This window comes from Odocoileus virginianus, chromosome 15, assembly GCF_023699985.2.
Source record: "Odocoileus virginianus isolate 20LAN1187 ecotype Illinois chromosome 15, Ovbor_1.2, whole genome shotgun sequence".
Lineage (NCBI taxonomy): Eukaryota > Metazoa > Chordata > Mammalia > Artiodactyla > Cervidae > Odocoileus > Odocoileus virginianus.
The window spans coordinates 8,950,480-8,965,945 of NC_069688.1; the positions used below are offsets into that span (position 1 = coordinate 8,950,480).

General features: G+C 38.2%; 1 protein-coding gene across 10 annotated transcripts in view; it reads left to right on the forward strand.

Annotated features, from left to right (window-relative positions):
- CYRIB (CYFIP related Rac1 interactor B) overlaps positions 1 to 15,466 on the forward strand; it is a 143,997-nt gene that overhangs the window by 119,634 nt on the left and 8,897 nt on the right. For all 10 annotated transcript variants that reach the window (XM_070477004.1, XM_070477005.1, XM_020875194.2 and 7 more), the window contains 4 exons: positions 1,536 to 1,657; positions 5,898 to 6,003; positions 12,356 to 12,492; positions 13,586 to 13,663. In XM_070477004.1, coding sequence (XP_070333105.1) covers positions 1,536 to 1,657; positions 5,898 to 6,003; positions 12,356 to 12,492; positions 13,586 to 13,663 — 443 coding nt within the window. The remainder of the gene's footprint in view (positions 1 to 1,535; positions 1,658 to 5,897; positions 6,004 to 12,355; positions 12,493 to 13,585; positions 13,664 to 15,466) is intronic.

Consider the following 15,466-nt stretch of genomic DNA (forward strand, 5'->3'; position numbering starts at 1 on the left):
AGTTGGCTTTGCATGTGAATGTTACTCTTAATGTTGCTGTAGTACTGTCTTAAGTATGTTGAAATTAAAGTTTGCTACTGTGATTGTTGGTTTAAGATATATTTTTGACTAGTTGGTGAGTTTAATAAATGAATTGAATTATGACTTGCCTTAAGCACAAAGTAAAGTTCCAGGTTTTAGGCACCTGGACTCCTAGTTTCGTGTGTGAACTAAGTTTTTAAAAAAATTTTAAGGAAAGGAATAAATAGATCTTTGTATATTTATGGGGAGGTGGAGTATGTGCAGAAAAGTCTAGGTTCTTGTATTATATGATTGGTAAATGATATTTATGAGAAATGTTCTTAATTCATATTATAAATTTGGTCTGCCTCCCCTACCCTCCAGAGTATAAGAGAAAATTTTAACATGGAGGAATTCTGACACCACAATTGCTCTCTAAAACATTATGGTAATCATAATGTTTATTATTTTAAGTGCTTTTTGCCTTGTCTGTAGTCTTGAATATAGTCTAGTTGGAAAGATTTATGAAAAACTCAGATTCCTCAAGAACATCTATTTCCTTCATTTCCCCCTACCAAAAATCAAATGTATTGAATAAAAAAGACTTATCCTTAGCGAAACAAATGACCAGAGTATTAAAAACAGGATTTTTGTCACCTCAAGCCTTAACAGAGAAATCCAGAATTACTCATCTATTAAAACTTATGTTTTGTGGCTAATGCCACACACGGTGGAAGTGCCCATATGTTTGTGTTCCTAACTATGCTTTTTATAATTACCCCTTCATTTTTCTTCTCACTCAGTCCCAAGTATATAGAAACTCAGTTTTTGCGTTAGTATTTCAAAATTTCAGTGATAATATTGTGTCTTTAAGTATCTAGTTTTTAGTAGCCTAGTAATTCTGGAGCCCTTTCATAACTCAAACTCCTCTGCATAGTAATCTGCACCTTTTGTTCATCAGCAGAGAAGTTCACTGGTCAGTGTATAAAGTGGTTTTTAGAATCACTAAAGTCTTTTTTCTTAGTTTCTAACTTTTTATATCAAAGCTCAGTCATTAAAGTGAACTTTATTTTAAAAGGAAAGTAGTTTATGTCTTAAACTGTAGATGAGCCAGGTACATTAGTTAGTCTTTCATTTCTATTGAGTTAAATAGATGGTTACTCATGCATTTTCAGTCATTACTGTTAGTGGTGAGTATAGCAGAAACAAGTGAGTATACACTGACAATTAAAATTTTTGAGTTATAACTCTCATTTGTTTAATATAACACGTCATGATTTGTAACTCGAATAGTGATGTCTGGTGTTCCCTTGCTTCTCTATGATATTTACCAACTTGAGGCTAGTTATTCATATAGAACTTTGTAAAAATGGTCAGTCTTTTATAAGAAGTGTGAAGTTAGCATTGGAAAAAATGTTAAGTCAAACCAACTTTTTAGACTATTTTTTTTTGGATTATTTAATACTTGAGTTATTATACATGTACTTAAAAAAATCATGTGACTGTAAATTTTCTTGTGCTTTCCTGCCATTTAGATGCCCAGCCGACAGAGTCTGAGAAGGAAATTTATAACCAGGTGAATGTGGTTCTAAAAGATGCAGAAGGCATCCTGGAGGACTTGCAGTCGTATAGAGGAGCTGGCCATGAAATACGGGAGGTGAAAATTACTGTCCCTCTTTTTAATCTCTATTGTTTCCTGTATTGTCTATTTGCATAGTCAGAGTTATTTAAAGGAAGATCACTTGCATTATTTCAGAAGAGGTTGCAGTGATAGAAGGGTAAACAGAAAACAGGATTCTAAACTACGTAATTTATATATATTAAAGAGAATTCTTTTGGCTTACTCTCATACCTAAAATTTACAGTATCCATGGGGGTGCTGTTCATACTGTTTTTGGAGGGGAGAACATCGAGCATTCTATGGATTTTCTGTTCTGCCAGTCTGTCTTTCTGCTCCTCCTAAGCTTCCTAGGAGAAAGCCAAGACCATCTTTGTGGTCTGGACCCCCTCAACTGTGTCTGATGCCGCCAGAGAGCAAGTGTATGGTGTGGTCTCCCTCAGCTTTCTTCTCCCAAACCTCTGAACTTATCCAGGTTTTCATCCATCTGTTTTTCTATTCCTTCTGTTTTACTTTTTTTCCTCCAGAAGAAGCCGTGTGCCTACTTCTTACCAAGACTAACTTCTCTACCCTCCTCTGAAACTTTACTCTTTTAATTTCCTTCTCTTAATTGCATCTTTTTCTTTTACTGAGTTCTTCCCAACATGTGCACACATACACTCGGGTGTCCCATACTACCCAAAGAAACTTCCTGGCCTCTGGTCTCTTTTCTCATTGTATTTTTTGAAGGCATAGCTCACACTTTGTTGTTTCAGTTTCTCCTGACCTTCTGCTCCTGTGCTTCTCACCTCTCCTACACTGGACTGCTCGTTTCCTGAACATCTTGCACATGTACAGTTCCTTGCCTTTGTTTTTGTCTGGAACTTGGCACTTCTTTTTTTCTTTTCCTGCTCAGTTCCTATCCTTCCTTCAAATCCCAGTAGTCTTCTACTTCCCTGTACTCTTTTGCCATGGCACTTTGCACATTTTTTTTTTATGGTAGCCACCACTTTTTAAAAAAATCACTGAGATATGATGTCTGTTTCTTCAGCCTTCTAGCTTGAGGAAGGTTTCTTTCTTATTTTTGTTTTACCAGCACCTAGTATAGTGCTTGGTAAGCAGTTAGTAACTATTGAAGAATAAATGCAAGAAGACTAATCTTGCCATTTAGCATTGGCTTGAGTTAAAAACCTTACGATTTCAGTAAATGAAGGCATGTAACCATTTCTGTGAATTTCAAGTTTTCTAAACATATCAAAGCTGAGTATAAATCAAATGTAAAAAGAACAAATGTGACTACTGAGACTGTCATAGGTCAGTGTGAAGACTTAATTGACTTAGTAGAACAACCATTCTACCTTTTGAGAAGGCACATGATAGAATAACAAAGTGGTTAAAGTTTAATGGAGTTTGGTTTATGAAGAAACAGATTTTTTGTTTTGTTTTTTTTAAAGAAATGGTCTTAATCAATGCACATGGCATTATAGAATCATTGTCTTTTTGGAGGTCAGTTTGACAAGGTGTAAAATCAGATCTATAAAATTATATGTACTCTTCTGTCAGATACTTAATTTTAGAAAACACTCTCCAGAGGCTATCATTCAAGGGGGAGGTGAATGTAAAAATCTTTATGGATGCCTTATTCATCGTAGCAAAAATTTGGAAGCAATTCATAGAGTTGTTTTGAGGATAGAGTTAGATAATCTATCAGAAGAGACATGTAGAAGCTGACACAGAGAAGATAGACTTCGAGTTTACTGTTATTACTATGCTAATGATGTGAATTATACATATATATATTTGTTTAAATAGCGCTTTATTAAACACGACTCTAAAGGAGAATAAAATTTGATTTAAGATAGACTCTAGGGACTTCCCTGGCGGTCCAGTGGCTAAGACTCTGCTTCCAGTGCAGGGGGCCTGGGTATGATCCCTGGTCAGGGAACTGGATCCCACATGGCACAGCTAAGAGCAAAGATCCCATGTGCTGCAACTAACACCGAACACAGTCAAATAAATAAATAAGATAATTAAAAAAAAAAAGACCACTAGAGAGGGAAATAAGAACTTCCTGCTAATGTTTTGGTATATCAAACATTTTAACATTTTTGAAAATAACTTACGTAGTTATTTTCATGGCTGCTCCATGACAGCCTCCCCTGCTCCTGTGCCTCTCACCTCTCCTACACTGGACTGCTCGTTTCCAGAACTTCTTGCACATGTACAGTTCCTTGCCTTTGTTTTTGTCTGGAACATGGCACTTCTTTTTTTCTTTTCCTGCTCGGTTCCTAGCCTTCCTTCAAATCCCAATAATCTATTTCCCTGTACTCTTTTGCCATAGCACTTTGCATGTTATTTTTTTTTAATGGTGGCCATCGCTTTTTTTTTTTTAAAAAGGCTTGACATCTCACTAAGTGCCCCTTTTCACATTGGACTATGATATAGGTGCTATGTCAAAGTGTTCTCTGACAGCAGTGGAACTGATCTCAGAGGAGAGTCACAAGTATAAGGAGAACCATAAACAGTTGTCGTAGAAGAGCAACCAGTGTCTTCGGTTATAAATCCAGGCAAGGCACACCTAGGGAAATAGTTAACTCTGTTCACTCTTAACAGTGGGTGACATTTGCTGGAGCATTTTAATATTACGTGAATGAGTTGGTATTTAGAAAATTGTGTTTAAATTCTTGCAAGAGAGATTGGATAGGCTTCTGAAGAGAAGAAAATACATTTTAAATTTTTATCTGTTTGCTTATTCCCCAAATAATAAAATGAACAAATTTTTACTACTAGATATAAAACTATTGAGATTTGGCTTAAAGACTAAAAGGATTGTTTCGTGCACATCAGAATAATACCACAGTCCCTTTGAAATAGTCATATTAACATAATGTGAAATAAGGATTGTTACATGTTGTAAAGTCCAGTTTTCTTTAACATAGCATTATTTCTAAATAGTCATATAAGTGAGATTCATTTCAGACTCCTATTTATTTCTGTAAAAAAGCTGATAAAGCAGTTTGCTTAAACAATGTATATAGCCCCCTTATTTAGCTTGTCGCTAATTTATCTGAAAGTGAAAGTGAAATCGTGTCCGATTCTTTGTGACCCGGTAGACTGTAGCCTACCAGGCCCCTTCGTCCATGGGATTCTTCAGGAAAGAATACTGGAGTGGGTTGCCATTTCCTTCTCCAGGGGATCTTCTGGCCCAGGGATCGAATCCAGGTCCTCCTGCATTGCAGGCAGATGCTTTAACCTCTGAGCCACCAGGGAACCCCTGAAGCATCTTCTAAATCTATCTAGTTTCAGTTTTATTTGTTTCCTTCTGGTTTTGTATGGATGGAGTCAGAGTACTAGTGTCTTGGGAAAATCTGAATGTGCCATTATCTTCTGATGATGTTGTAAACAGGTGCTTCACCTTTCAGATGGAATGTTTAGCTCATGTGAAGATGTTAGAAAAAGCAGACCAGACTTTTATGGACAAAAAGTGAAGAAAAGCATCTGTAAGCGAAAGGAAGATGAAATCAATAATATACATTTCTTTGGGAATAGCCCTCTGTGCTTACAAATGATTGCCCAATGACTTGGAAGACTGGGCAGAGAAAGAGCATATTCATATTTATAACAGATTCTCCAGATTATGTTTTATTTTCTCCCCTTTAACATTAGAAACTTTTTCACCTTCTTCAAGAAAACCTAAAAAAATTTAGATTCCAGAATAGGATTTTAGTTATAGGGAAGGGATAAGTGACCATTTCTAAATCACATTTTCAGGTTGATTTAGGTTCTTCGGTGTTTGATAGCTTTTTTAAAGCTAGGTTGGGCCTTGGAATTTGAATTATTGAGCATTTATTAGCCTTTTCCCCAGAATGGGTCTTATTTATCACCTGCCTTTTTTGTTCCTTTTATTCCACTAAAACAGTTCTTAAAGAATTTCTAAGAAAGCTTGTCTGTGATGTGGGAAACAATATAAAATGGTATCTTTATTTGGTTCTAAATTTGAGAGTCTAAATTTTAGATTCTAACAGGTATCAAGGCATAATATACCTGACAAACATACATTGTGTCATTTTTTATTCTCTTCTATCCATATCCATTGCAAGGGTGATGAAAACTATTATACTAGGTTTAAAGTACCCCTGGAGTTGAGAAGGCCAGTTTCACCTCTCCTGGATCCATTATACTGTTTCATAGACTATACCAGGATTCCCTGTGTTTGCCAAAACCTATATTTTAATGTAAAAGTAATACTGTTATGATTTTTTAATAAATCTTGACTATTTTTATTCTTTGGATTTTGAAGGCAATCCAGCATCCAGCAGACGAGAAGCTACAAGAGAAGGCATGGGGCGCAGTTGTCCCACTAGTCGGCAAATTAAAGAAATTTTATGAGTTTTCTCAGAGGCTAGGTAAGTGGAGAGTTTTATCACTATGACTTCCTCAGTGAAAAAGGAAGTTATTGATACTGGAAGCTGTTTACAAGATTTCATGTTCACACTGCTAAATGTATATGTCTCATAGGTAAAGCAGCTGGGTAGACTATAAGATTATAGCTTAATGTTGCCGTCTTCCTGTTCAGCTAGGTCTTTTAAGTTATTTAGACCATTTTTCTCAACAAACTGAAACTTCTATAAGAAGATTTCTGATTTTTTGCAGCTTAAAGTGTCCTATTGTGAGAACTGCTGCTAGAATTCCTTTCCAGCTCTGGAGCAAATCCTTTCCCATGTGTGGGAACTAATCCTCAGTCTCCTCGGTGATTTAGATTTTTGTGTTCCTAAGATCGATCAAATCCACGTAGCTAAAACTGTACACGATGAGAACAAGGAAGCTAATGGTATATGTGAAATTACCAAGGGAGTTATTAAGTAAAAAGAATTCAGAACCGTATGGTTTTTCCCTTGTATGGGAGAAATTATTCTAAGATCAGAATTGTGCCTTTAATACAGTGGATAAGTAGAATTGGAGTTCTTTTCCTTGAAAAAGGAAGAGACACCAGGTGAGATTTAGCCATTTAGCTGCTTGTGCACATGGAAGAGCTTTTACTTTGTGAAGTTGGGAGCATGGGGTGGGAACTGGTGTAGATTGTGTCAGAAGTTTGAAACATTTCAGTTTAAGTTTTTGACATGTGCTTATTATATAGTTTAACTTTTTGAATCATATAAATATGTTATATATCCTAAATATGTTATATATCCTACATACAATTTAATAAGAAAACTAGTACTGTAAGATAGATGCCGGATGTTCAGTTGCTCAGTCGTGTCCCACTCTTCGTGACCTCATGGACTGCAGCATGCCAGGCTTCCCTGTACATCACCATCTCCTGGAGTTTGCTCAGAATCACCTCCATTGAGTTGGTGATACCACTTGGGGGCTTATAAGCTAAATTTAGACCTGAGATATGATTTGTTTTGCTCACGTGGTGGTTTTAAAAATTCCTAATTAGTTGCCACGTTTTAAAATTGGTAATTGTTGTGTTTTGTGTGTATGTGTCTTAAGCCTTTGGTTACTTTGGAAAAATCAGTAGCTTAGGCAGCAATTAATCAATTGATCTTTCCTCTCCATTGGCGAAGCTTAAGTGGCAAACCGACTGTGTCCATTAGTTAAGGAGTGTGCTTTCTAGTTGCAGTGTGTCACTACTGCATCCTGGTTTTTTATATCTTGCTCTCATTGTCTTTAAGTAAACTACTTGGCCATTTGTGTCAATCTCTACTTCAAAGTTGATATTCTGTTTTCTTTGTTTTTTTTTTAATGTTCGTATTTTTTAAAAAGTAAGAGAATTGCTATTTTTCCTTAGATGCAATACACGCTGTCAAATGCAAAAACAAGTAATAGTTGAGATAGAAGTGTTTTGTGTAAATAGTCCTTTTCTTACTAGAAGTAAGAATTATAACTTCTTATTATAACTAGAAGTAAGAATTATTATATATAATAAAATAAAAATTATAATTATTTTCCTCAAGCATAGCTAATAGTTCTTTCAGTCAAGTATCTTATGTAATCCATAGCTTTGTAACCTCAGGGGGCCTAGGTGTTTTTCTCTTGGTTATTTTCACTACTACTTTAAATAAGTAGTTCTACTTAGTAGTAGTATCACTACTACTTTAAATAAGAGTTTTTTCTGTGTTGCTCGTTCCCAACTGCTTTTGAAGTTAAAATGCTTTTGATGCTGCATAGATCCTTCTCACATTCATATTGGTCTCTCAGCATTTGCCAATTAAAAAAAAAGAATAATTATAAAATAGGTCAAACCAGGCAGGCTTACATGTTCATATTTTAACTGCTGGAATTACATCAGGTGAGCGGTGTGTGTTTTGGCACAAGTGCTGTGTTCCGTCTCACCAGAGGTTGTAGTAACACGGGTAGTAGCAGAAAGCTCTCGGGTTTTCATTCTGTCCTGTGGAAGCTTTGAACCTTCGTTGTATAGGCCAGGACTTCTGTAACGGTGTGAACAAAAGGACACATTTAAGAGCTGGGGGTTTACTCCTCATCTCCTGGCTGGTAACGCGGTTCATGTTTCCAGTTTCCTTGCTGACAGGATGCATAGCCTTGCTTGCATGTGATAGGAACTCAGTGTTGAACGAATGAGCGAGTGATGGATTAATGAATACATGCATCTGATACATCAAATATTTGTTAAGTATTTAGGGGAAGCAATAATAATAGATTTTAGGCTTTCAAGGCCTAATAGCCTGTGTTTGAATTCTCGTGTTGGTGGTTATTAGCTGTGTGCTCTTGGCTCCATCATTTAAATTCTGTGAGCTTCAGTGTCCTACTTGGACCTCCAGTGAGCTGAGCCCTCTGCTTTAAGTGCACTTAAACTCTGTTGTCTCTTTTCCTCCTCGCTGTTGAGCCAGTTCAGTTCAGTCGCTCAGTCGTGTCCGACTCTTTGCGACCCCATGAATCGCAGCAAGCCAGGCCTCCCTGTCCATCACCAACTCCTGGAGTTTACTCAAACTCATGTCCATCAAGTTGGTGATGCTATCCAGCCATCTCATCCTCTGTCGTCCCCTAGTCCTCCTGCCCCCAATCCCTTCCAGCATCAGTATCTTTTCCAATGAGTCAACTCTTTGCATGAGGTGGCCAAAGTATTGGAGTTTCAGCATCAATCCTTCCAATGAACACCCAGGACTGATCTCCTTTAGGATGGACTAATTGGATCTCTTTGCAGTCCAAGGGTCTCTCGAGAGTCTTCTCCAGCACCACAGTTCAAAAGCATCAATTCTTCGCCACTCAGCTTTCTTTATAGTCCAACTCTCACATCCATACATGACTATTGGAAAAACCATAGCTTTGACTAGATGGACCTTTGTTGGCAAAGTAATGTCTGCTTTTTAATATGCTGTCTAGGTTGGTCATAACTTTTCTTCGAAGGAGCAAGCGTCTTTTAATTTCATGGCTGCAGTCACCATCTGCAGTGATTTCAGAGCCCAAGAAAATAAAGTCTGTTACTGTTTCCACTGTTTCCCCATCCATTTGCCATGAAGTGATGGGACCAGATGCCATGATCTTAGTTTTCTGAATGTTGAGTTTTAAGCCAACTTTTTCACTCTCCTCTTTCACCTTCATCAAGAGGCTCTTCAGTTCTTTGCTTCCTGCCATAAGAGTGGTGTCATCTGCATATCTGATGTTACTGATATTTATCCTGGCAGTCTTGATTCCAGCTTGTGCTTCATCCAGCCCAGCATTTCTCATGATATACTCTGCATATAAGTTAAGCAGGGTGACAACATACAGCCTTGACGTAGTCCTTTTCCTATTTGGAACCAGTCTGTTGTTCCATGTCCAGTTCTAACTGTTGCTTCCTGACCTGCATATAGGTTTCTCAAGAGGCAGGTCAGGTGGTCTGGTATTCCCATCTCTTTCAGAATTTTCCACAGTTTGTTGTGATCCACACAAAGGCTTTGGCATAGACAGCAAAGCAGAAGAAGATGTTCTTGTGGAACTCTCTTGCTTTTTCGATGATCCAGTGGATGTTGGCAATTTGATCTCTGGTTCCTCTGCCTTTTCTAAAACCAGCTTGAACATCTGGAAGTTCACGGTTCACATATTGCTGAAGCCTGGCTTGGAGAATTTTGAGCATTACTTTACTAGCGTGTGAGATGAGTGCAATTGTGCAGTAGTTTGAGCATTCTTTGACATTGCCTCTCTTTGGGCCAGAGATGAGGATGAACACCGCACACAAGACATGGAGCAGCACACAAACTGTGAAGATGCTTGTGGTCCTTCAGAATTTCAAAGAGGAAGTTGCTTGGCTTGAGCACTACGGATCCGCCATGGGGTGGACTCCAGGAGAGGGACCACTTGACTAATTCGGAAGATATTGAGCTTTGCCAACATGGTTTAACCTCGCTGACCTACGAAACATCCTGTACTGGCTTGTCTCAGTCAGAGGCCTTCCCATTTGAGGCAGCTATCTAAGGGAACATTGTGTGTCCAGACAGTACACAAGCTGCTTTGTGTCTCCTTGGTCTTCGTCCTGTCCCAGGGGCTTAGAGCGGCCACCTCCGGGGATCATAGTGCGTGAGTCTGTCCACCATGGTGACCCCTCTTCAGTGGGTTAATTCACCAAAACCTGTTCAGAAGGTTCTGAAGTGCCCACAGTAATGGTGGTCATCTCTCTTGGGTGTTTCAGATCCCCTGCAGTCCATATCCTTTGGGTTCTCTCCTGAGGATTCAGATTGGTCTTTGATAGTCGATTGCTGGCAGTCGGTAAGAGAATATATGGCTCCGGTCTTTGAAGGAGCCTCCTCTTCCTAGTCATGCCTCGTTCCCCCTTCTGGATCTACTTTGTGGCCTGATCTGTCATTATTTCTCCACTCGATAAGCCATCCATACTCCCACAGTCCGTTCTCCATGCTGCAGATGAAGTGGAGTTTAATTTTTTATCATTTGTTAATTTTTGGCTGGGCCTTTGGTCCTGCTTGAGAGCTTTCTTTGGTTGCGTCGCCGGGGACTTCTCGTTGCAGTGGCTTCTCTTGTGGAGCACAGGCCATGTGTGCCCAGGCTCAAAGCCTGTGGCTCGCAGGCTTCGTTGCCTGCGGCATGTGGAATCTTCCTGGACCAGGGATTGAACCGGAGTCCCTTGCATTGGCAGGCAGGTTCTTAACCACTGGACCACTAGGGAAGTCCGAAGGGGAGTTGAAATGCTGATCTGATGGTGTCACCACCCTGCTTAGTCTCTGTAGGGACACTAAAGTGACAAGGCCAGCGTGCTTCGTGTGGCACACAGATAGGTGTGTGGTTTTAGTCTCAGGCTTCTCTCCGTCTTGCCTCTCTTCCACCTGCGTTGCTGTCTTGCAGTTTGTCTCCTCGGTCATGCTCCTCTCAGCTCAGGATTGGGCTCTCTGCCCTCTCTATTTGCAGACTTTTGCTCATTCTTAGTGCACGGCCCAATCTCGGTTCAGGTGTCATGTATTCAGGCAGGTCTTTCCCTGAGTCTGCAGCTGGGCGAAGCTCCAGTTTTATACCTTTCCATGGTACCATACCCTTCTAAGTACATATCCCAGCTGTAGTAAGTTGTCTTCTGACTGTGTGATTAGTCTCTGTGTGAGCATAGGGTGTGTCCGTCTTCATCTGTTTACCCGCTGCCTGACACGTATGAGACCATCAATACGTTTTTTAACTTACTATTAAAAAAGGATGATAACTATCATTTGAAGTTACTGTGTGGATTACAAATAGTGTCTAGCTCAGTACCTGTCTCATAATAGACGCATAAAGAGTACTTACTCTTGGTACTAATCAATAATTTAATCTTTTATAAGGTTATGGAAGGCTAGTTAGAATGTCATTTTATATGAGAGACAGCTTATTATGGTGGAAATAATGGGGCTGTGAAGTCAGAAGCACTTGGCATTTATGAAATATACCCTTGGGGGTCTGACCTCTTTGAAACTCAGTTTATCCATCTGTGATGCCCATGTCATAGTTGACAGTGAAAGTTAAATGACAAAGTTAAAGCTGATGATATGACATAAATTTGTTTTCCTTAATAAATATCTTTATTAATCTAGCATATTTTCATAAATGGCAGACCACCATCTAACTTTATAAACTTTGTTTTCTCTGAATAAAATCTAGCCTTGTTGTATGATTGTGTAGTATGTAACAGTATTAGTTTGATTTCTGGGATTTTTTTGAAGCGAAATCAGTATTTCTGTATTTTTATTTTTTAGTATTTCCATTTTTAAACACAATATTAGTCTGGCATTCCAAAAGTAGCAGTTGTTTCAAGGGACAAAGAATATTTATATTATGGCCCTGAGATAGCAAGCTGTACAACACTTAGGAAGCTAATTATTAAACCACATATTTGGTTTCTTTTCATAGCTGAAAGAACGTAGTTTGTGTTTATAAATAAACAGCACAAAGTATATGAAGTTGGTAATTCGTTCATACCCACATATAGATATGACTGACCATAGTTTCACCAAAAAAGACATAGTCACAGTTACCATTTCATAAAAATCAACATTGTGTAGAATGTGAAAATAATGTTGTAAGATTTGTCCTTTGATCCTAATATTTCATTCAGATTTAGATTCTTCATGATTCTGAATTTGGGTTTACAGAAATTGAGTTAGTTAGTCACTTCAGGATTTCTATTCTAGTAAACAGTACTCAGTTTGAGTGTTATGTTTAGATAATCTAGCTTTTAAAGAAAGCTTATTTTTATGGAAATTGAAATAAAAACATTTTTTAAAATGCTCACTTTTTAATAAATAGATACAAGCAACATCTTAACGTTTTGTTCTTTAGAAGCAGCGTTAAGAGGTCTTCTTGGAGCCTTGACAAGTACCCCGTATTCTCCCACCCAGCATCTAGAGCGAGAGCAGGCTCTTGCTAAACAGTTCGCAGAAATTCTTCATTTTACACTCCGGTTTGATGAACTCAAGGTAGGGTTGTCCTGCTGGTCCTCCTTGTTATGAAAATCATGCGTCTTTCAATGAGTACTAGGAGGAAATGCCTAGGAACCCTTATTAAAATGTGGTGGAATGATGTCTGCTCTTCCCCAGCAAAAATGGAAAGCTGGATTTAAAAATTATGCAGGCTTTTTGGTGTAGCATAGCAAACAGCAAATTGCTCAGTATTCAGTTTTCATTTAACTTCATTTTAAAAAGCATCTCTGAAACAACAATATTGACATCTTCTAATATTTTTTCTTTTCTACTCATCCCCAGTTTTTTTTTCCCAGCATTCTTCTATTAATATATAACAATGTTGATTTTTTTTTTTCTCTCTCCTACCCCTCTCCTTCTTTACCTTCTTTCCTTCTTCTGTCTTCTTTCTCACACCCTCCCCTTCCCCCCATCTACTTATAAACATCCTTTTTGCTGGAAGGAGTGCATTTAAAGAAAGAAGCATTAAATTCTGTATCAGGAGACCTTAATTCCACTTTAGGCTCTGTCATAGTAACTAATGATGAAGCAGGTCCTCTGACTTTCCAGTACCTCACGTACCTTGTTTAGAAAATGGAAGAGCTGGATTCCTAACTCCAGCATTTTATAAACATTATATCATAGACAGCTATTCCCCTTTATTCATACTTTGAACACAAATGGTTTGTTTATAAAATTTTAGTCTGTTTGACGACTGCCCTGTATATTAATTGTAATAACCCACAATAAGTGGCTACACATTCCCTTTTGTTTTTGTCTGTTTGGTAATACCATTTTTGGTGAGCAGCCTTTTCATATGTTACCTGAAATTAATGAGAAGAAAGAAGGACAGTGTACTGACTGTGACTGAAAACCAGTGTGCACAGTCTTCTGTGTCCATCATGAGACAGTTAGCAAATCAGTGTAGTAAGCACAGTGTTACATAATTTAAGTGCAGATTGTTACTTGGATGATAATGGTTTTAGTTCTTAAAGTGGTATTACAAATTCGATAATGTAAATTAACTAATTACAACTCTAGTAGATACTTCATTTAATTTCTATACTATCCTTTAGTAAGTAACTTTTTATTTCATAAATGTTTTCTGTAGATGACAAATCCTGCCATACAGAATGACTTCAGCTATTACAGAAGAACATTGAGTCGCATGAGGATTAATAATGTTCCAGTAAGTTAAAGTTTGAATTATGGTGTGATAATAATTCATATCTCGATTTGTTCAGTTTAATCTTTTATTCATTCATTTATTAACTCATTCATTCAGATAAAGCTAAAGATAGTAGTAAAGTTAATCATTATGGGCATCCACAGCTGTGGGAAGAAAGAGCAAAATGTAACAAACCATATGGGATTTACCACTTGGTTCTTTGTTCCACAGCTACTTCAGTAAAACTGCTTTTTGTCTGTATAACATTGATACAGAATTTCTCCTTGTTTTCTCATTTTAACTGCAGAAAAGTTTCGTGAATTAGTGGTTATCAGTTATTTGTCCCCGTGTTCTTAGATTGGAAGATTCTTGGGGAGAGGCTGACCCAGGATAGGAACAGCACTAACCCTGGCAGGAAGGGGAGCGGGGTCTTGGACCCCAAGCACGTCTGTGTCTGACACCGCCCTGTGAGAAGATGGCTCTGAGCCTGTTGCTCGGCTTGCGTAGCATCTCTTCTGGCTTGTTAGCCTCTTGAGGTCTCATTTTAAGCTGTTTCATGCTCTTTTTTCCTAGACATCAAGTGCCACCTTAAGTGTGAGAAAAATACTATCTTTTTCTCTAGATATTTTTAGGACCTATAGTGTGCTAATCTGTATGAAAAACAGAAAATTTCTAGGATCATCCCTGGCCTCAAGTAGATAGTTTAGTGAAGAAATAACTATGTAAGTTTGTAAGGAGTGTCAAGTGGCATAAAAGGTTAAAAAAACCCCAAAAGATCATCAGAGACCAACACAACACTGTAGAGCAGTTGTCCTCCAGTTAAAAACAAAACCAACGGAGGCCATTGAGTAAGTGTTTTATGAAGTCATTGCTCTTAAGACGGGCCTGGATCAGAAAGATTTCTTTTATTGAAGCGCCTGTCAGATGTATTAGTTTGGTTTTGCATAAGCCACTTTATTCTGTGAGGCTGACCTTATTGTCTGTCTTCTTCATACTCACTATGTAAAATAAAACGACCCAATTTTCTGTTGTAGCCATCCTGCCATCATTCAAGACCAGAGGCACTGAGGTCATCTTTGTAGTGCCCTTGGCTCTCAGTCATTAATTAGAGGTCACTTCAGTCGCTGTCAAGTGCCATTTTTCTCAGATTTCCTCACTGCCCCCCTTCCCATCTCTTAGTACTTCTGTCCAAGTTAAGAGCCTAATTCCCACTGTTTTTGGCAACTGTTCTTTAGCTGCAGAACTTATTTTCTGGCATACTGTCTCTTTCTTTTTGGTACAGTCTGCCGTCAATAGTTAACTTTGTTTTGAAGATTGGCTAAATTGTTACTCCTTTCTTCTAATGCTAAGTGGCTTCCCATTACCTTCCGAAGAAAAATATGACCTGAAGCTAAGATTTAGTCTGACCCCAGCTTTCCCTTCCAGCTTTCTTTCACTGGTTGCTGTCCCTTACTACAATTGACCTATTTGAATTTACACTCTGCCAAGTCATTTGAAAGCATGTTCTGCCCCCTGACTGGTTGAAATGTCCCGTGTACCTGCTCATCAACATCTGCCAAAGCCTAGCCCTTCCATGCATCTGTTTAGTTCCTTCCAGTCTTGGTCCTCCCCTCATCCCCCACTTCATTCCTCGTCTCTTAGCATGTTACTAAGATAAGATATATGGATACTTGCTTGCTCCTAATAGCGTGTGATGTCATAGTCATCTTTCTGTCTTCTGTGGCATCTAGATGGTCTCTGTATACAGCAGGCAGCCCATTCAAGTTTCATTTCATGGTTTAATATCATTTAAAATATTTTTTTAAAAGTTAAACTTTAAAAAAA